The 22,857-nt window shown below is 40.8% G+C and overlaps 1 protein-coding gene across 2 annotated transcripts; it reads right to left on the minus strand.

Annotated features, from left to right (window-relative positions):
• Positions 1–2,056: 2,056 nt before the first annotated feature.
• On the minus strand, positions 2,057–18,359 carry c1qtnf6b (C1q and TNF related 6b). Of its 2 annotated transcripts, none has more exons than XM_085409264.1 (3): positions 18,216–18,359; positions 12,844–13,036; positions 2,057–4,444 (listed from the first exon to the last, which is right to left on the minus strand). In XM_085409264.1, the coding sequence occupies exons 2-3, from the start codon at positions 13,022–13,024 to the stop codon at positions 3,897–3,899; spliced, it is 729 nt and encodes a 242-aa protein (XP_085265390.1). In that variant the 5' UTR covers positions 13,025–13,036; positions 18,216–18,359; the 3' UTR covers positions 2,057–3,896. The 2 variants fall into 2 exon arrangements, with proteins under 2 accessions (XP_085265390.1, XP_085265391.1); XM_085409265.1 differs by lacking the exon at positions 18,216–18,359 and adding an exon at positions 15,408–15,476.
• Positions 18,360–22,857: the final 4,498 nt, after the last annotated feature.

Here is a 22,857-nt window from a genome sequence, read left to right on the forward strand (position 1 = left end):
CCCAAGGTCAGGCTGTGCAGTGCTCACAGAAACTGAAAAAACAAACAAACCAAGAGTTACGTCTCAGCTCTACGCTCTTTAGTTTGCAAAGTTCTTCTAGAAGAACAATGTCTTTTGCATGTCTCCACTTTGGACATTTGGACCAAGTGGCGATATTTGGCCATAATGCACACACTTGATGAAATCTAAACACCACAGATCAACGCAAACACCTCACACCAACTATCAGCACAATGGTGGAGAGGTGATGGTTTGGGCTTGTTTTGCAGTCACAGGACCTGGGCACCTTGGAGTCACTGAGTCAACCAAAAACTCTGTTTACAAAAAAAATGTAGAATTGCATCATCGTCTGGGCCGGCAGGTTGAATTTCTTCAGCTGCCTCAGGAAGTACATCCTCTGCTGGGCTTTCTTTATGACAGAGGTGATGGTGGGCTCCCACTTCAGGTCCTGTGTGATGGTGGTACCATGGAAGTGGAATGAGTCCACAGTGGTGATGAGGGTGGCAGTCAGGATGATGGGGGGGAGTGGGGCTGCGTGCTTCCTGAAGTCCACAGTAATCTCCACTGTCTTCTGGGCATTCAGCACACCAGACGTTCAGCCTCCATCCTGTTGGGCCACAGGTGTCGAACTCCAGGCCTCGAGAGCCGGTGTCCTGCAGCTTTTAGTTGTGTCCTTGATCCAACACAGCTGATTTAAATGGCTAAATTACCTCCTCAACATGTCCTGAAGTTCCCCAGAGGCCTGGTAATGAACTAATCATTTGATTCAGGTGTGTTGACCCAGGGTGACATCTAAAACCAGCAGGACGCCAGCCCTCGAGGCCTGGAGTTTGACACCCCTGCTGTGGGCAGACTCAACCCCGTCCGAGATGAGTCCGATAACTGGTTAGTTTGTAATAGTCTTCAGGTGCTTCAAAGAGCAGGGGGTAAAGTGGAGTTTGTACTGTGTGCGATGATTATTATAGATCATCTAAATGAATCTGTAGCCCACCTTTCTACCTGAAGAATGCTGCCAGACGCAAAATGAGAATTTCATTACTGGAGTGATAGCTGGTGTTTTTCACTCATCGGGGATAATTGGAAGGAAAATGTGTCTCAGTTCCTTGTTCATTGTTTAAGTTTAATGGGATTAGTTGAAACAGCCTGAACCGGACGGTTGTTTTCATGAATCCTGTAAACTTGAAGTTAATTGAGCTTATCGCTTTAACCGACTGTGAGAGTATTTATTTTAAGTGCTGTTGTTGTTAATGGGCAACATAGTGAGCCAGTTTACACACTATGTGTAAAGCTTTTCCCATTAGACTTCTTATTGCCAATAGTTTTGCTGGTTTTGCCACTGGTTCACTGCTGATTTATTTCTCTCTCTAATGGTGCATTTAATTGCCTTTGATGTAAAGAGTATCTTTTACTCAAATATATATTTTGACCCATTTATTTGCACGTAAATATTCTGTCTGTAATGGCAAAACATAGTAGGAAAAGCTAAACCAAACCAAATTAAACCCCTAAAGTACTCATTTGAACTAACAGCTTGCCTGCTGTGCATGTTGGAACAGCCTCCACTAGTCTGGGCTGATGATCCAGGAAAGCTGTCCTGCTTTGTTTCCCATCACAGTTTTCAGATCTCCATCGAAGGCTTAAAGTATTTACAGTGCTGCAGTCTGCCTTTCCTCCCCGAGCCTCCCTGAGGACGGCATTACAGCTAATGGGAGATATATGGCCAAACAGATGGAGCTGGCATGCTGTGGACTCATCCGCTGTCTCTCAGAGTTTGAGATGGGTTTTTGTTTGCTAGTTTGTTTGTTTATTTTAGAAATCTGGCCAGTTTTCAGACTTGATCACAAGTGTCATTCCCCTCATAAGGTTGAGTGGCCAAGCACTAATCTGGAGGGTGCAACATGAAGAGAATTAGACAGGTGAGGAAAATCTTCCAGAATTGTTAACACACAAAAAAGCTCTTTTGAATCTTGACACAGTATAGAGCTCTTCATTTGATATAAAACTACAAGCCCTTTTGTTGCTCACTAATACAAATGAGGAGAGACTTGGTTTGTGAAGGGAATACTGTTTTTATATGTTATATAAACAAACACACGTAGACATACACAGTCCAGACCCAACAGCTTAAGTGGTAAAACATATTAAAGCTATTATAGAAAGCTCATTTACAGACATTTACATAAACTGCTCTGCAGCCTCAAGTCCCTAAAACAATAAACAATAACTGTCAAATACATTCCTGAATTTGATAAAAGCACCGTATGTATTTTCATATGCTGGAAAAGTGGTCAGCTCACCAAAATTACAAAAAGACAATAATGTAAATCCAGTTGTGCAATATTTTCCTGCCACGTCACTGCAAATATAAGCACTCGAGTTGGATTATGATTTTCGTTATGTATGAAAGCAGATGCTCACAGCCATTGTCATCCACTTGAAAAAAAAAAAAACGGGCTGGAGCTCACTAGCAAAGAAGAAATGTGAAGGAGTGAGAATGAGAATGACTCGACCTCAACGATCTCACTGCCGTTAAGTATTTGTAGGTAAATATAATTACAACTGCTTGTTTTGTTTTGACAAACAAATTATGATGTATGCAAATATTTATCTGTATTATTTTTCTTCTTCTTTTGAGATTGAACGACCCACTCTGATTTCTTTTGTATTTGTTTTATTATTGCTCATCTTCCCTGTGCCTTGTCCCCGATGTTCGTATTTTGCATTCTCATGCATGACCTCTGAACTGCTCCATGATCTTTGCCTTTTCCCTGCACCTCATTTGGATCGTTTGCTGTGCTGTCTGATTCTGACAGTGTGATCTCTGACAGTGTTTTGCATTAAAGATTGGGATGTTTGGACTTTTACCTGATGTCTTGTGTTTGGGTGCATCCCTGTAGAATTTGTTCCACAAAAATTCTGCAAATATTTGGTAGCATTTTTGTAATAAAACTCACAACTAAGGGTGTAATTCAATGTATTTTATATGAAATTACAATGTAATTATATTTACCGGCAGGTACATAAGAGGGTAACAAGTCAGGCTTTTGCAAGAAGCCTGTAAAGTAATTTTAAGTATTCGGTTACTTGCAGTGAGTAAATTATACTTTGAGTAAATTACAGTATAATGTGTAAAGCCTGGAAGTCAAATGTGTTTAAGTCCCTCCATAATGTAATAATTTCCTGTAAAGCACCTGAGGATATGCAATGCTTAAAATCGACCCTGTTGTCTGTTAGCTGGTGTTTCGTGGAGTTGCATAATGTGTATGCAATCATTTTATATTAGGACAGTGGATCTTTTAGATTCAGCATTTCCATTTCTGCATGGCTCCATACAGATGGTGGAATGGTGGCGGCTGTGGGACATTTTTGTAATTTGGATGAACTGACATTTTAAATTGCTTCTGTGAAAGAGGACATTTGTTTAATGAATAGCCGACTGCCACAATACATTTCACTCTGACAGATTCTATGTTGCTAAGAGGCATCGCACCATAAATGTCACATAAAACTGATTGCACAGATTTTAAACTCCTGAAAAATTGGTGTGACGTCTGATTAAAAAGTACCTGAAAGCAGGTGATCATGGGAAATGGCACAAAAAGTAAGATCTTTGTACGATAAAGTATTTCTAGTACAAAGTAATTATTTAAACTTTTTTCCCCTATGCTGTACCAGTTGTGCCTCCTATTTCCTTTTTCTTTTTAAGGTTTAGATTTAAGCATTTTGGGCAGTCTTTATTTAACAAAACAGCATTTTCCTCTCTGGGTTGAAAGGAATATTTAAGCACCTAAATTGTTTTGTGCGCTAATAAGTACCTGTTTCTTGGCACAAAGTAATATCCCTGGGAAAAAGACTTAGTAATTGGACCCACACAGCCTCTCCATCCTGCCTTCTCCTCACTGGATGCTGGGAGCCACCAGGTATCCGTTGAAGGTGATGTAAACATCCACGTCGTCGCTGTAAATGGCGTTGTCCCGCTCCCTTTTGTAGAGCCGCACCCAGACCTCGTCATTCAGAGCCAGATCCAGCATGACGCTCTGACTCTGCATGATGGACCGCTCGCTGGGCTGAGCGTACAGGATCACCTGCTCCTTGTCGTTGTGCATCAGGTGGAGGTATGTCTCCTTAAAGTTCCACGTGTGGATATTGACGTTGAAGAAGTAGATCCCGGGCACGTAGCAGTAGAACTTGCCTTTGAACATGTTAAAGTGCTCGTAGAGGTTGACAAACACAGTGTCAAACACCAGCGCCTGGTAGTAGTCCAGGCTGTGCAGGGATTTGCGGCGTCCCACAGAGAAAGAAGAGTGAGGGATCTTGCAGGCGTCTCCGGGTGCACCTGCTTGGCCTTTGCTGCCTTTAGGGCCCATGGGGCCTCGGTAGCCAGGAGCGCCCTCCAGACCTGGTTTTCCGGGTGTACCTTTGTCTCCTTTGTCTCCTTTATCACCTAAAGGGACAAAATGAAACATGAACAGGGAGGAAGACAGAAAACCCACACGCGTGACTTGCATGTTTGAATATTTTAACCCTTTAAAGCCTGAACCATGAAATAATTGCCAGAAAATTCTATATTCTTGAAAATATAGTGTTTAGTAAACCTTCTGATGAAATCTTTCATTTTTAAATTTCATAAATGATTTTATATGAGTAGAAGTCTCAAAAACTCACAGGCTCAACACATGTATCAAATGTGATACACTTGGCTTAACAGGGTTAAAAGTAAAGCTCTTAACAGACATTTTAATAAAGAAGAGGTTAGCTTTTGCAAAGTGAGATATACTACTGCTCACTGTACCCATTAATAGCAAAGGCATGTCAAGACCACATTAATTTATTCCCAGCTGGCTGCACCAGATGTTTCTTTCTTCCAAGAACTCAAAGTGATCTTGTCATTTAGCAAAGTGCAGCATTTAGTTGGATTCAAAGATTTTCTCTCAACTCTTCCATTTTCAGGTCTCCGTTTTATTGTGCGCACAGTACCTGCCTGAACTTTTTCATAGTGGCTACAAATCTAGAAGCAGCAACAAATTCCAGTAAACCTTTTATATCTGACATTTCAAATCCTGCTTATAAATCTAAAGGAACTCTTTCATTCAAAGTAGTGCTTATTTTAAACTTGACCTCCTCGTGGACTTTAAGACGAAATGTTCGGGTAGACCTTGTGAGGACAGCATGTCTGTAAAAAGCAGTTTGTTTCCAGAATCTACTGCCTCATTAAATTTGAAGTAATCACAGCCAAAGACCAGAAGGAACTGTAATCATTTCAGTTAAACACATTTATTTCTCCTTTTTCTGCTGCTGTTCTAGGCATCTGAAGGTGAACTACTACTGCTGACACCCTGAGACAGCACATGAGCTCTACTGGAGGAATGAGCATCATTCTTCTAAAACTGACTTGGAGCTTTCGTGATGACGCACTGTTTCATAAAATCTCCCTTAAAAGAACAAGTAGGGGTTGGTGCAATCCAAAGGTATCAAAATGGTCATCTAGCCTTGCTTCCTTCAAATTGCCTCCCTTTTGGCCATACAAACTGATTGGTGTATGAATTAAATGCACCAATCAGTCATAACATAACAACACCACCTGTCTAATATTGTGTTGGCCCCCCTTTTGCTGCTAAATCTTCCCTGACCCATCAAGGCACGGACTCCACTAGACTCCTGAAGGTGTGCTGTGGTATCTGGCGCCAAAATGTTAGCAGCAGACACTTTATGTCCTGGAAGTTGCTAGGTGCGACCTCCGTGGATTGGCCTTGTTTGTCCAGCACATCACACAGTCGCTCAATTAAATTGAGATCTGGGGAATTTGGAGTTCAAGCCAACACCCCAAACTCGTTGTTGTGCTCCTCAAACCATTCATGAAGAACTTTTGCTTTGTGGCAGGGAGCATTATCCTGCTGGATGAGCCTCCAGTCATCAGGGAACACCATTTCCATGAAAGGGTGTACATGGTCTGTAGCAGTGCTTAGGTAGGTGGTACAAGGTTTCTCAGCAGAACATTGCCCATCACACTGCCTCTGCCAGCTTGTCTTCTTCCCATAGTGCATCACTCTCACACTGCCATCTGCTTGATTTAAAAGAAAACGTGATTCATGAGACCAGGTCATCTTCTTCCATTGCTCTGGTATCCAGTTCTGTTGCTCACATACCCATTGTTTCCAGGAGTCAGCATGGTCACCCTGATTGGTGGCTGTACAGTCTTCTACATAACAGCCTGCGATGCACTGACATCTTTCTATCAAAAACAGCATTACATTTTTAAGCTACAGTAGCTCATCGGTTGGATTGGATCAAAAGGACCAGCCTTTGCTCCCCACGTGCATCAGTGAGCCTTGGCTGCCCACGACCGTGTCGCTGGTTCACTACTAGAACACTTTTGATAGATTGATAGACTGACCACTGCAGACCAGGAACACCACACAAGAGCTGCAATTTTGAAGATGCTCTGACCAAGTCATCGCAGTATGGCCCTTCTATCAAGCACATGAACTGTGAGAACACAATGTTTTCTTGCTCCCTAATATATCCCAGCCACTAGCAGGTGAAAAGATAATCAGTTTTATTCACTTCATCACTTTACCTGATTGGTGCATGTTCAGCTTAAAATATGTTTTTAAAAAAATTACTTGGATATGTTTTCCTAGTTTTTATTTGCTCTTTTCTTGTTTATATCTGTCTTCCCTGGATTCTGCTAAGCTGCCACCACACGCCACCAAAACGTCCTCTTGATTTTAAATTTAAATGCGATGTGACAACAAGCTCTAAAAATGATTAATGCGATTTTGTGACTACTGACTGAAATGTCTCTATTTAAGCGAACATTTTGAGTGGTGCTATTATTCCCGAAACACAAGAGAATACTTTTGAGCTGATTGTACATTTGCATGTCAAGTGACACTGCTTATTCGGTAAGCCTTCCTACATGCCATCACCATATCGCTGTGGAACAGCTGTAAAAAGATGTGAGCCAAGAAAAGGCTCAGGCATACATAAACAGAAGCTAATTTAGGAGCAGTGCAGCTTACTGAAATTATGGGATGAAAAGTGGGTGACCATTTTCACTTTCAGCTGACAGCAGAGTTGGCTCAAATCTATCTATCATCAAGGATCTACGTGCAACAATTCGAAGATGGCTTGACAAGCCTAAAGGCAAGCACTTGTGCTCCCTATTTTCTGCCATACATACTGACTGGCCGCTTCATTACACCTATTCAACTGCTCGTTAATGCAAATATCTAATCAGCCTGTCACATGGAGGAAGCCTAGTGCATTTAGGAATGTAGACGTGGTCGAGACAACCTGCTGAGTTTAAAACTGAGAATCAGAATGGAGAAGAAAGATGATTTATGTGACTCTAAAACTGGCATTAGTTCTAGATGGGCTGATTATTGCAGAAACTGATGATCTTCTGGGATTTTCCAAAACAACCATCTGTAGGGTTTACAGAGAATGGTCCAAAACAGAGAAAATATCCAGTGAACAGCAGTTCTCTGGGTGAAACTGACTTGTTAATGTCAGAGGTCAGCGGGAAATGGCCACACAGCTTTGAGCTGATAAGAAGGCAACAGTAACTCAAAAAAACATTAATCACAACCAAGGAATGCAGAGATGCTTCTCCCTTGCAGCAGAATGGCTACAGCAGCAAAGGACTACAGTTTTTGACACAGGCTCACCAAAATCGGTCAATAGAAGATTGAAAAAATGTTGCCTGGTCTGATGAACCTCAATCTCAATTTCTGATGCAACTTTCAGATGGTCAGAACTTGGCGTAAACAACATGAAACTATGGCTCCATCCTGCCTTGTACTGTCCCAATCAAAAATTTAAGACCACTTAAAAAATGGCAGAAAATCATATTTTGCATTGTTGGATCTTGACAAGGTTCCAAGCAGAGCTTCAACATGCAACAAGAAGAAATGGGAGTGAGACAAAACATATTTTGAGCATGCAATTTATTAGAAACAACGTTTAAACGGAAACAGGCTGTTTATCAAAAGTTTAGGACCACATGCCAAGAGTTCATGATCAAGAGTTCAGGCTAGTAGTGTTAACTGTTTGGAAGATACTGGGGATCATATTATTGGTTGGGTTTTCTCCTAAATACTGTAGTGCCTGTACAAAGAGATTACACTATAGCTTTTAGAAAAAAAACTGGTGTATGATAGTTTCGTCAGTTTTGAGAGGCTCTGAGGTTATAGGGTGATAAAAAGAAACCTGTAAATATGACTTTCTTGCGAAGTCTTGCTGAGCTTGCTCTGCATTATTTTAGGCAACTAAAACTTCAGTTATGAGTTAAACACCTCTGGGATCGCTAAACCCCACAGGAAGAAGCCACAGTGCTTCCCTCTTTAACCATGACCAACACTTCCTGTAGAGGTAAGCACTGCTCATCCTCTCCACAGAGCCACAGTGACGTCTCCAGCTGTGACCAGCGTCCAAGCAAAAAAGTCCCGAGCAGAGTTACAGCAGTTTCCACAAACAGTAGCTTAGCAGCACATCTGGTCACAATGACCTACAGTGAGTGACTTATCCGGCAATAATACACAGTTACTGTTACATGTTGCAAAATACTTAGATGAGAAAAAACCCATTGTTTCTTTGGTTTGGAAACCTTTACATGTTTTTTAACCTATTTTTAACAAAAAATAAAAATATAAAAAAATATAATGGCAAACAAGGAAATGGTTCTAAGTGTGAAATATACACGTTTACGTCATGGGTTTTAATTTAATTACTAACTTTCATGTGCTCATTTTAATACATACACTATATACAACATAGAATAGTATTTTAAATATCACTAAGACTTGCTGTTGCTCTTCTTGTAGGCAAATATAGGTCTATGACACTGTAGGTTTAGGATATTACGATCAGATGGTTATGAGTCACTGAATGTCTGGAAAAAGATCACAGACGTTGCTCCTTTCCCAGGCCCGAGGCCTCAAAAGTAGTATACATGGCGGTATGGGCGGAGATTGTAACAGCAGTTACAAGTGGAAAGTTAAAGAGATGAGAATTGCTGCACAGATTCAGGAATGACTGCAACAATAAACTTGTTATCAAAGAGAGTCACATGCACTTAAAAAAGCACCAATTAGCCAATGGTATTGTTGCTTTTCTTTACAACTGTGCAGCTGGAATGTGGACACTGCTGTTCCATGTATCAAGTACATCAAGCAACACTTCTTTTTATTTGCTTTTGATTTACTTGGGATGAATCTAGAGTCCGAAAGTGGATCAAGACCCACAAGTTGAGCAACTTAAAAGATAAATTTTAGATAAACATGTTAATTTGGGAACTGAAAGTACACTGACACTGAAAGCAGCAAACGTTAAACTGCAGGGTTTCATAGAAACAAACATAAGATCCTATTACTAAAATTAAGCAACATTGCATGACACCAAGACTTAACTCCAAAGTCATGCATTTTGGAATCAACTTGACAGAAAGGCAGACATGAAAGGTCAGAGGTCAAATGTGACCTGATAATTGGATGGAAACTATAACGTGTATTTAAACAATACCTAAATGTTGCAAATACAAACTAAGGAAACAGATTTTTAAGCATAGTTTTAGAGATAAAAGACATTTTATGAAAGTTTGGTCTTATTTGACCTTGAAGAAGCCGTCAGAGGCACAAAGTAATTATTATGATGGCTAATATGTTAGGATGAGTGACAAGCCCTGATCAGAAGACCTGTGAGTCCTGCTGGTGACATATGGATACAAACGTTTGCTAATATAGGTGGGCGATTCACCATGCACAGCCCTAAAGGTGAACAACAGAACTTTTTCCCAGAGTGCAGTCAACTGACACTGAAGAAATCACCTGAATGTTGCATTTTCAGTCAGTCATCCAGGTGATTTCTTCAGTGTCAGTTGACTGCAGGTTTCCCCAACCTTATAAAAAGTACATTATAGGCCGTGAGTTCAGTATTATGATCATTAATATACAAATTGTCATGACCTTTGATGAATGGCCATGAGTACCATTCACAGAGAGCTGGTTAAATGCTGCAGTTGTAAGATGTTTCAAAATGCACCATTAGGCCCCCTCCTTGTTTCTACCAATAAAAACACAATGTCCAGATGAACAGAATCAGGTTTCTGGGATTTTGAGGATGGATCAAGACACCAAATTAACTTTTCAATGTAATGCTACTAAAGGAAAATGTGTGGGTGTAAATTCTGATTTGCCCGTGACTGAAGGTTCGTGTTTCTTTTGAGAAATTTGGCAAACTGAGATTGACTTACTGACTATGCTTACACTGTTTGAGTAAAACCAACAGCACATACTGCTGCATTTTTGATCATGCACTTAGTTCAGTTTGCTTGCTGTGCAACGCAAAGTTGCTTCACATTTTGACTTCCCACTGAGTCCATGAAATTACAGTTGGACTTCGATGAGGAAAGTTGTGACATGGCACAAAAACACTTGAACTGTGTTTGCATGTGAGAAGCTTAATGATAGACCAGCAGAGACATTTTTGTGGTTCAATGGTTGGACTGGTTTACGGGCTGATCGTGGGTCAGAACAGACTTGGCACGTCCGGTAATCAAAGAACCAACAGATAAAACAACAGAGTGATGACACATCATCTGGATCGCTCTGGCTGAGTTGGCTGACTGACTTATCATATTAAACACACATGTTCTTGCAAATCCCTCTCCAACTCGATCTCTTGCATTGGGAAATCCCACTGATTCCCACTTTTTAACCCCACTGATTCTCTCACAACACTTCCCCCTCTTTCTCTTACCTTCATTGTATATATATATATGTACTAGTATGTGCACGCACAGATAAAGCCACACAGATGCACAAACACTGACACTCAAAGTCTTCACTGTTGGCCTTCCTCACTGCCTGCAGTAACAGTAACTCAAACAAGCTGTCATGGATTTGACTGTGTAATCAGGTGTAGTAAGCACAGGATCCACAGTGTTTATAGGACGGCAGATTAAGGAGTCAAACTGGACCACTTCCAAGTTTTATTTAATCTGCTTCTTTTTAATTTAAAGTGGGCCTGAGGTTAGTATGACATGTTTTGTTGGTCCTTTTCCCCCACGTTCTGCTTGATGTGTGTCTATAGCTGTGTAACCGAGCCCACGTTTACTGGTGTTAATTTGTGGTTATTGAAGTAACCACGGTTTTAGTTTTTTAAAGAAAATACACAATGTAGGAACAATTTGCTCGGAAATATTTGTGATGTTTAAAGTGGGTTGTGACAAAGAGCTTTATGATCAGGTAAGCTTTAAGGTTTCTCACATTTATTTTAATATTGCCCTGTAATTGGTAAGTATTAGTAGAAGCTAGTGCAACAAGACAACCTAGGACTTTTTGGACCACTGAAAATCTGGGACACCAAAGTAACTGCCTGCTTATTTGGCAATGCAGTCTAGAGCCTGGTGAATTATACTGTGGCAAGCATTGTTTTTCTCTCTCTAAATGGGTCATTTTGTAGTGTAATTATCTTTGAGTTTAGTTTAGACCAAGTCTGAGTATCCTGCAGCCCGTTTCAAATGAAGTTGCCCATTCTCTTAAAACTCATTGCACGAATATCAGGTTCAGGTTAGATGCAGTCCAGAATTGGATGTATGGTCAACCTGCCATTGGTTCAAACTCTGAACCCCATGAAGACTCTTAGTAACCTCCAGTAACACAGTACCATGTAAGTCAGAGGTAACAGACAGGGAACAGTCTGTTTATGTAGACTCCAAGTTAAAATGTCTTTACTGCAGAAACAAACATGTTTAGAGGAAGATACATAAAAAATACTAGCAGCCACCAGTGCTGGTCCTCAGTAGATACGAAGTCGGGTGTTCATGCTACCCACCCATCCAGCTGGCACGTTGGCAACAATACCCCTCGGTCTGTTTAAATCAGTGAACTGGACCTCTTTGATGTTTGTGGTGTTGGTGCTTTTATTAAATATTTGCAACTGTATTAAAAGTAATATTATTTGCCCAGTTACCGAACAGAATATCCAAGAAGTCTGTGATGGCCAGTATGTTGCCTGGATTCCTGACTATCTATCAGAGAGGCCTCTATGTGGCAGAAGACAGGAGACTTTACTATACAGTTTATAGCTGTATATATTATTGTGACGTGCTTTTTAACAAACTGCAAACTTCCCTCGTTTGGCCTTTGAGCTTTGGCTTGTTGACTGATGCATTTATTATAACAAAATGTCATTCCACCTTAATGAAATCCTTGCATACATTCATATTTTGATGCTGATATACATTTCCTACCACAGATACTGTGAAAAGCCACCATTGTCACTAGTATTTGGCTGCCTGCTGCTTTACAAAATGTTAAAAAGCGGCTGATTTTTGAAGTGGTTCCAGATTCCTTCTGTTGTGCGAGTATCTAATTTCCTTTTCACTGACAATCTCTCATTTTACTCTCAGTTCCACTTAGCCATCACTGCATGGCTACACTTAGTAGCTCTATTCCATTATTATAGATATGTGATTACTCTCCTGATTAAGGAGTACACACACACACACACACACACACACACACACACACACACACACACACACACACACACACACACACACACACACACACACACGCGCACACACACACACACACACACACACACACACCTGGAAAAGGAAAAGCGCAGACTTTGTAAATGCAGCTTAAAATAGAGCCCTCGTAGTGCACACTTTAAAGAGTGAATGATTTTTTTTAGTAAATTAACAAGCAACGATTCTCCAGTCATGGTATCATTTGCATGATTGACCATCAAAGTGAAGCTGCAATTATCAACTGAACGCAGTCTGTAATCAGCAGTGTTTCAGAGCTTAACAGATGCTTTTCAAGTCCCTGGTACCTTTGAGGATGGTCATGTTAATGACAGTTCGGACTTCAGGCATTTGATACTGAGCCGTGGCTGCGGGAGAATCTTGCTGGTCGCAGCATCGTCTGCAGAGTCTGGAAGGAGACCTGGAGGGGGAGGGGACACAGCAAACCAAGGGAAGGAGCAACAGCAGCCCAAAACACCCCGACAACATGGCTGTCTCAACCTGAGGATGGAAGGAAAGAAAAGAAATAAGCAATCAAAATAATGGTAATGCTCCAGGACAATGTTAAACTGTATGTCCATATGAGGCCACAGTGATGGCAGATGTTTACAGATGCATGCAACTTTATGGCTCATATAATAATAATGGTGTTTTTACTCTCTGATAAAGAGGAATTTGAAAGTGAAAAACGATCAGCCCCCAAACCAACATTTTTTGGTTAGTTATGTTGTTTGTTGGTGTGCCGTATTTTTCACATTCCTGTGGAAATCTGGTCTATAAATCTGGACTGTAACTGCATCTTCTCAGGAGACAATGATATTGACAGTATTTCTCAGGTTTCTCTTGCAGCCCTTATTAGCCATTGTGCACCTACATTTAGTGATCTATACAAGATGTAATATACTACAATGCAATTTTACCATGACATTGTGGTTTTAGAGTTGCAGCAAGAAGTATTCAAAAACAAAGGCTTGAAAAAACCGTACTACTTCTTAAAAGTATGTTTGGCATTTTGAAATGTAAGAACTTAAGGTCAACTTGACAGACCAGATTATGTTATTTTAGGATTATCGTATAGTATCCAGAGGATCAAGAAGTGAAATATAAGCCTTTCTATAGACTAAAAACAAGAGTGAGAAAGTTTTCTGAGGCTGGAACTTTGATCACAATATAAAACAAAATTAATATTTTGGTTGAGAATCTTTTCAAAGCTGTTCACTACAAATGAAACTTGACTACATAATTGAAGGTTATGAAGAAAAAGACCCAAATGTGTCCATCATTATGTGCCTGTGTAACAGTAACCATAGCACAGACAATATGACACTTGATTGATGCTTTACCCAGAGTGCTTTATGGTAACGTGAGTACATATGTTTCCAAGATGCACAACCCAGAGTCAGCCAGACCCTCCCACCCCGAAACTGTAACCACTGAGAAACACAAGACCATAAAATCCATCTGGTTAAAAGGGGAATGCTACAATCTTTTCCTTTGAGCTTCCTTACACAACTAGAGACACAAACTTTGATGTTATATTAAATAAAAATCTCAAGATTAGTCTACATTGGGTTCTACAGTGAGCCCTAAGGAGCAGGGGATGTAACACTGACCAACTGACTGGTGGACAGTGAGCACCCCTCATGATGGATCTCAGCACATTTTGTTTTCTGCTGCCCTCAGCCTGGTTCTGCTCAAGGTTTCTTCCTGTTAAAAGGGAGATTTTCCTTCCCACCATCACCAAGTGCTAGCTCATAGGGGGTCATCTGGCTTTTGTCTTTATTATTGTATTATCTTTGCTTTGCTCGAGGCAGCTATTGTTGTGATTTGGCACTATAAAAAATTAAATTGAACTGGAAACAATTGCCCAGTTTGTTGTTAACTACATATTGGCGCCTGTGGCTCAGGAATTAGAGCAGGCCATCTACATACTTAAAGGTTGGTTGATTGATCCCTGGCTGTTCCAGTCTGCATGCCAAAGTATCCTTGATACTGAACCCTGATTTGCTTCTGAATGACACATGTTGTATAAAGTGCTTTGAGTGCTCGTTTTCCCTAACATGACCAGCAACTGAAAATAGTCCATCAACAATTAATCAATAAAAATCTGAATATTGATCTAATATTTTTCCATTTACATGTGTTGTAATTTTCTGTTTTCTCAGAGAAGCATCTAAGTCTCTGAAAAAAGTCTTAATAAAAAACTTTATTTGATAGAATTAGAGGCCTGCTGCTGCAGGAAATGAAGCCCATGAGAGTTGTATTCTTAGGCCATAAAAACAAAACTGCATGTGCTTGTCTGGTCTGCATTTTTCACCTTTTCCTCTCATTCGCTCTTATCTATTTCATTTTCATCCTCAAACGCAACGCCTCTGAAAAGGAAAAGCATAACAGAACGAGAGGAAATGTTTGTGTGAGAAAGGAGAAAACTGAGGAAATGAAATAAACAGGGAAGAGACAGATGAGAGATTTCCTGAGGTTTTTACAGTGATGGATGAATGTTAAAAGGATTTGAGATGACAGATGGCGCATGACTGTGAGAAAAATGAAATAACTGGAGCGCTGCCCCAACGTTTTTATCTGACTACTGATAGTAAAATATAACAGTTATTATCTGCCTCGCTATTACAGCCTGTCAGATGTCACGCAACGCATCTCTGCTCTGTTCTCCAACATGTCTGAAAAATTAGGCTCAGATTTATCATATGAATTTGTATTTCTGTCATTTTGGCAATATTCTGCGGCAAATGCAACAAGAAATGGCCTTCGGTTCCTTTTAAAGACAATCCAGACTAAAGCTGTATTTCTGTCACAAAGCAGTAACCATAAGAAGAGGATGAGTGGTGCAGCTTGAAAGTTTGAAAGTGCTTACGTTGGAACGTTGAGCTGGTGTGGAAAATCCAAGTGATTATTTGGATTTTTTTCTTGGAAAGCTGTCAACTGTGGATTCACTGTAGTTGACACACAAAAAATATATATTTTGCAGACTTCAAAGAATCCCACATGCTACTGTATATTTGCTCTCCAGTTACCAGAGTGTCCCTGAATGGGTGGCTTATTTTTACAGTGTCACAGGAACGCAGTGCACAGGACAGGGAAGCGCTCAGCAGGCACTCTGCTTGACTGACTGGCAACCTGTCAGCTTATAAAAAGCCAACCCTTAGTGACAGGAAGTAATATTTCTACAGTCCCAAGATAGGAAACACTTGTTGAAATTATAGGTTTTGGTCAGTGGAGGCAGTGCCCAGCCGCTGTGCACCGAGATGAAGAAAAGATGCATCTTCTTGGGTTTTCTGAAGCAGCTTTTGCACCTCAACCTTAGATATTGAGAAGAATCGTGTCATTCTGATGTCCTTTCTCTCATGTGGCGTGCAGAAGGAAACATATGTGTTCTCACTAATGTAGGACTGAACACAGAGACAAGGACACTCACTCACACCTATGGCTCATTCAGAAGCATGAGCTGATATCTCTGTGTTGGTGTTGCTCTTATATTATGACACTAGCACTGGTCAAGGATCAACTGGCAGCAGCCAAGAAGTTAGCTAACGTACTTAAAAACTATTGCTAGCAAACCTACATTTGGCCAACAACAAAGCAAACTAAATAAAATATTTGTTCGTTGTATAAATGAATGAAGAAAATGCTTAAAATGTTGACCATTTGTTCTTAAAGAGAGTTTTATATAAAACTCAAAGTTATGACATTACAAAAATTACAATTACAATGTTGATCCTGGACCAACATTATTATGATGGGAACAACACCAACACGGGGATATCAGATACATCCATTTAGAATTAGCATTTCACCTGTAACAAGCATGTGTTTGCACTGTGAGCGAAAACCAAAGTTACCAGAAAGGACCAACACAGGCAGGAGGAGAACGTGTGTACCTCTGTCTTAACAAGTCCTAAAACAGTTCAGGGCTCCAGCGTGTTCATGAAAACAGCCTGAACAGGTCAAAACTTCAGCAATATTTGTGCCATATAAAAATACTGTACAAATGCCTACATGCATATCAGCGAACCAACTAGAGGGACTATCATGGTGTCATGCGTGTGTCCTACGTAGCGCCTATGCATAGCTTTTCAGACCATGTCCACATATTGTAGCTATTAACTATCACCAGGGGGCAGTGTCTGTGGGGCTCACTATTAAACCAATCAGCTTTTGACCCATGTATGCCATCCTCACCTTCAGGCCAGCACTGTTGCTTTTTGTAGGACTGCATGCAACCACATACGTATAGGATGCATATCTCACATCCTTCACCCTGATAGCTGAATATCAACACAAATGAACACCAACAAGGTTATATCAATTCTGCTTCAAAGGATGGGTTGGAAATGTGATCATGTGGCTTCAGGCCAATCATTGTAAATGGCAAAGGTGAGGGTCGAGCATGGGTAGCAACATTATTTGATGCATGAGTGCATTTAAAGGTATTGTTTAGGATTTGCCCCTAAAAGTACCACTTGAGGTCCTCCACGTTGGTCTAACTTGGTATATCCCATCCACTACTCACCCGATTGGCAAGAATATTTATTTATTTACTGATTGATTGATTTTTAATAATTAATATCATGGTCTCCAAAAAATGAAGTGACATTTCCTCCAGCACCATGTGTTATCCTTTTGTGGCTTTTGGTAACACGTCTTGGCATGACCGTAACATTTGTCACAGATCTCCGTGGCAGAGGATGCAGCCAGTTCTTACTAAATTGCTTGTTGCAGTTTCAGAATCAAATCTCCACCTGTCTTTAATAAGTTCTACATTTACATGCTTAGGTTTTTGAAAACTAATGACCACATTAATGACCTGCCTTACTGAAGACTATGTGGTAACCTTCCATTCAGTGTGTTTCTGCATTTTGGCAAAATTTGAAAATACTGCAGAAATGTTAAGGGGGATAAACAGAAACATGAGTTACACTTGAAGATTTCGGGCAAACACACAGCAGGCTGACACACCCTTGGCCTTATTTTATTATGCAACATGCTGTCAAATTGATTAGGCCACACGTTCAGCTTGCTTTAAGGCAGGAAAAGAAAGTGTGCAACAGACGTTTTAAAGTTACTGAAAGCTGTGCAACTACAAAGGCAATAACAATTAGTCAGATTTTATAGCTGGTTTAATATCATCAAACGGGAACAAAAATTAATCTCTTACATCATACTCTACCAACAAACATCACCCCAATGCGTGCCTGCGTGTGTGTGCGCGCGTGTGTGTCTGTGAATCATAACAAGTAACAACCACTAATCAGCTGATCAACACACACTGCACTCATGCAGCTGTTATAATGAATTGGTTTAAGAAGCCACGTCTACAACGCCAGAGCATCAACTTGGCATGCATCTGCACTCCGGATAAAGCACATACGCGCGCACACGCACTCAATGTCGGGCAGTAGGCCGGCGCGTGAGAGCTTGCGCGGTGATATAGCTGCCGGGGTAAGTTTGCAAAAGAAAAAAAAAGCTACTGCTGAGTTGGCGACTTGTGAATAACTTCTTCAGCCTCTGCACGTCTCTGCAAGCGCACCGCCGGCTGCTTTTTTCTTTACCTTCATTCACCGTTTCTTTTCCTTTTTTTTTGTACAGCATTACGATGCAGAGTCGGTCGATTGTCATAAAGTCGCTGTCACATCTTGTCAGAGTGTCTGGTCGCTTTTCTTACCTGCAGGAGTCTCAGACGAGGAGGAAAAGCAGACTGCTGGTGTCAGACTGAGAGGAGGAACAACTGAGAAGAAACCTCTCTCTCTCTCTCTCTCTCTCCTATACACACACATTCCTCCCTCCCACTCCTGTATATAACCTACCCTCACACACACACAGCACAACAAATCCTCCTCTTTCATCAAATAACATAAAGTCAGTGTTACTCCCTTCTCCCTGGTGTGTTCATTTCCTGCAGCCCCTCCTCCACACAATCTCTCTCTCCTTAAACTCCAGATCCATCATTCTTACTTAACAGAGAGTCAAGATAGCTGCGTTTCCATCCAGGAGTTTTATAACAGGGAGCTCAAAGTGGCACGAGGAGCTGTCACCACCCAAACTCTAATATAGGTCATCGCTCTCCTCTGTTCAGGCAGCGCAGATGCCCATGACTCAGATTCTGGACTGCAGCAACATACTTTCATTTAATTTGTTCCATTTCAAAACTATCACCGTCATAAAGTCCTGCTGTAGCTGCTGTTAAGACTGTGAAAATGCATAACCAGCATTTTCTTTTCTAAAACATGTGCTGCAGAATATCAGAATGAATTCAGCAGGCATGGGAGTATCTATCATCTGGGTGTCCTGGTGGTCCAAGCGCATGTGTGCACAAAATAAATAATTTAGCCAATTTAGATTCTGTTTATTTTGTTTTATTGGTATATCAAATTGTTCTAGTTCTTAACAAAAATGTTATTGACATTTTCTTGGTGTCTTTAAAAAACAACATTACTAAAAGTGGCAGGCAGCCATGAAAATCATAGGTCAGACAGCTCATCAAAGACCTCAGTCCCTTTATGGACAGTGTGTTACAATAAGCCTGGGGAATTTCGTGTGACCCAACTCACATCCTGTTCTCACAATATGAACTTTGTACTTTCTGGCAGAAGATACAAAGTTCCACACTGTAAGTTTGACAGACTGAAAGTCATCAGTTGCTTGTTCAATTGATGCTCTGAACAGCACTGTGTAGTGTGGAGGTCATTGGGTGAGAGCAACCTATCAGTTACACGTACAATTATTGTTCATGTTGATTAGTGTTATTAAAATGTGATTTGTTGTGATTGGTATTCTTGGTAGTTTTAAAGGCTGTACTGTAAACTTGGATTTGAAGTCCAAAAGTCCAAAACTCCTCCTTAGGGATCATAAAGTAAACACATTCTGAAACACCAAATGGGTGGCTTCCATGCCCAGTGAGAAACCACTGTTCTCAGAGATTTCAGTCAGCTGATATTGCAGTGCAAAGACTGAAAAAGAGCTGATAGCAGTGAAAGTGAGCTCTTAACTAAGCAGCAACCCGAATGGCAGAAAAATGAAGCCAGTGCAGACCTACCAAAAACTATAGTTCCTCCAAAAGCCAGCTGAGGCCGGCTGCACACACAGGACTCTGTCCCCATCTCACGTCTTTAGCTATGAAAATAACGTATTTACATCCTGGTACAAAATGCTGGTCTCTGTAGTTCAAATCGCTATTGCTATCATTAGCTAATAATTTAGCTCTTCACCTGTACAAACAAGGTCATTCCTGTTTCTCAAAAGAACATTTTGCTCATGCTGAGGCCATGGATGGTGTTGTGTAGATTTCTACAAACTGAGAGCTAAGTTCATTGGATGCCAAACTATCGATCCATCTCTTTTGTAAACTGGAAGCTGTGACCAGATGTCACAGAGCGAGAGGCGGGTTACAGCATGGACAGCTCGCCAGTCTATCACAGGGGCCACAGTGGACATCTGTATCCTCCGTGTCTTCCCTCACTTTAACTGTTAATAATGTTCACCTTCCAGATATGATCTTTGTGTGTGCCTTATCAGTTACTGCCATGACAGTGGTCTCAGATGAGCTTTCTTCTCTTGAGATAGGTATAAACTGGTGTTTCAAATCCATCAGGGGTGAAGCACAGTGACTCTGGTAAAGGGAAGATAGATACCCTGCAGCTTTTTTGTCCAAGGCCTCAAATTACCTTTCTCCTGGAGGAAAGGGTGACAGAGTTTGGTTAAATGGTGATTCTAAATTAGCCATAGGATTGAATGTGAGTGTTAAGGGTTGGCTGTCTCCTTGTCTTAGCCCTACAGACTGGCAACCTGTTCAGGGTGTACCTCTTGCCCCATACAACCCAGAACTGGCTAAGTGGAAGAAAATGGATGGAAGGATGGATGAGTATTAACTAGGAACCATGATGCAAACCATGCCAAAAAATTGATTCTGTTCATCTGGATGCAGACGTCACTCATCCAAGTGACTTCTTCAAACTTCTTAAGTCTCTGGAGACTGGAGAAGTCACTTGGATGAGTGACAAAACGTTTTTTTCACTGAAAACGCTGCATCCAGATCAACAGAATCAACTTTTTGGGATTTCCTCAAATAAGTCCATTTGAATGAATCCACTGCCCCACCATTTAGGCCACCTGATTAGGCACCTTCCTTCAAGCCAAATACATGAAAGCATTATGGAGCTTTTATTTCCCCAGGTCTACTCTACAGTTTTCTGTTTGTCAGTTATCTTGCTTTCATTCTCAAGTGGTAACACCTTTACTTTGGAAAAAAGATCCTCTGCCTTTGCTAGTCTGGCTAGAATCATTAACAGACATGATTAGCTTGGGTGTTTTTGTTTTTGTGTGAAATAAATTAGCCTAGTGCATCTGTGCTCAGAGAAGCATTCATTTAGGCTATCTCTGTAAGATCAACAGAGGGGAAATTCCCTGCTATTAGCACTGATTAGAGCCAAAAGTGAAAGTAAGTAAGTAATAAAGTCACTTTTTAGTTGCCTCTACCTGAAACCAGCTAGTACTTAGCACACTCTTTGGATAACACCCACACAAAAGGATAGCTGTGATGGTAAAAACAGCTAATTATAAAGCAAGCGTACCCAGGTGCTGTTTTATAAAGATCCTTTGCCTTTGATCCGTTCTCTTTTACCAGGTCCCTGCTTCACTGAACTCCTTCATGACGCTTCAGCAGCAAACGCGGTCAGAGGCTTTTAAAACCCTAAGTACACCCAGCTTACAGGCTTAGTGATGATGTCATGGGTTTTGGGGTTTAGACACTAATTTGGTCATTTTTTTAGTTTTCTAGCCTAGAAGCAAGACAGCAACAGGGTTTAGAAAAATCTAACTGTGTTTCGTTAGAGTTACCTCCCAAAACTTCCCATGATCTATCTTTGTCCAAACTCACAGCCCTGCTTCCTCCTCCCCCTCCTCCTCCTTCTAGCATTCCATCACACGGGCTTTCGTCTATTCTCCGGGGTTTTTGATTGGGTCCTTCATGTTTTGCTTCCTGTCCAGGTCAGTGCTGAGCCCTCAGCCAACCAGACGCCACAGAAGTGAAAGTAGAAAACAAAGCAAAAACACAGAGAATACTCATGAAATCTGTGTCAAGAGCTTCTGACTGACCCAAACGGTGATGGCCTTGAGCATGTAGGACCGTGCTGTATGCCGGGAGAAAGGAGTGGAAGTTGGGTTCCCTACCAATAAATTACTCTCTATCATATGTTTATTTTACAAGTGTTTATTTTAAAAATGTAACACAGCCATCAGCACTTCTGAGGAAAAAAAAGTATTTCTGAAAAACGTCATTTAGACATGTTTGTTTTGGCAGCTCTGCAGAGTACACTAGTTCAGAAGTTCAAGACTGTAAATGTGAATGCATAAAGATACATAAAGATATAAAACCTCACACTGCAGTCACGTAAACAAGAGTCACGGTTTTACGTCTCAGTATTCATTTTGTTTTGGTTGCCTGGGTTACATTTTCTCAGTCAAGCCATTCAAACAGATGATCACGTGCAATGTTCTCTTTATAATATAAAATAATAAAAAATGATGTGAAACGTTTATGTGGCCACATTTATGTCACTTACTGATTTATGGAATTGACTGAAATAAAAGTGATCCATTTAGACCAAAACTAGTTTTATGCAGGCTGTAGAAATGCTTTTTATTGCAGTTATATTGGTCATTTGAACACGTATGGGTGCCGACTTTGTTTTGAAGTCAGTCTCAAGTGACGCCTCCAGGAAATGCACAATTTGGCTCTGTTGTGTTGGTGCCATGCAGCCCAACAGGCTGCTGCTTGGTTATTACAGTAAGAATGTGCAACAGGAGTGGGGAGTGGTCTTTGAGGAACCTGTTCTCTCTCAGAAGTGTTATAGAGTCAGCAGCAACATGTATATAAATCTCACTGTGCAAAGAAGATCTGGTTTGGCTCGGACCAGACTCAACATTTGAAAGCACAAATGAATTGTTCCCTTTGTGTGCTTTGGGAACGCAGGGCCAGGGTTAAATTGGCCCAATGAATCAGCGGCCTCTGGTGCAACACTCGGGTAATATAACAGTGTGTCCAATGTAGCATCGCTTGCTTTGATCAAATGTTTTGCTTTGTTTTGTTGGAGACAAAAGCAGCTCATTTCTTTTCCACTTTCCTACTCACCTCCATTCACTCATAGCTTGTGTCTGAGAATGACGCCTGTGCTTTTCTGCCTCTTTACTCTTTGTGTGTGAGTGAGTTGTTAAGTTGTTGTTGCTTGCCTTTTATTTCTGCTTGTTATTGTAGAACTCCATTTTTAGTTGGCTCTTCTCAGCTCATTTGCAAACTTTGATCAACTTTT

This window comes from Rhamphochromis longiceps, linkage group LG6 (genome assembly GCF_057381845.1).
Source record: "Rhamphochromis longiceps isolate RC_006_pf linkage group LG6, R_longiceps_female_GT1.1, whole genome shotgun sequence".
In the NCBI taxonomy this organism is placed as follows: Eukaryota; Metazoa; Chordata; class Actinopteri; order Cichliformes; family Cichlidae; genus Rhamphochromis; species Rhamphochromis longiceps.

What these genes read in the sequence shown, in the direction of transcription:
- c1qtnf6b (XM_085409264.1), bottom strand. Translation starts at nt 13,024, where the DNA reads ATGTTGTCGGGGTGTTTTGGGCTGCTGTTGCTCCTTCCCTTGGTTTGC. An exon ending in TAACATGACCATCCTCAAAG is followed by an intron (nt 4,445 to 12,843) that starts GTACCAGGGACT and finishes TTGTCCCTTTAG; the next exon opens with GTGATAAAGGAGACAAAGGA.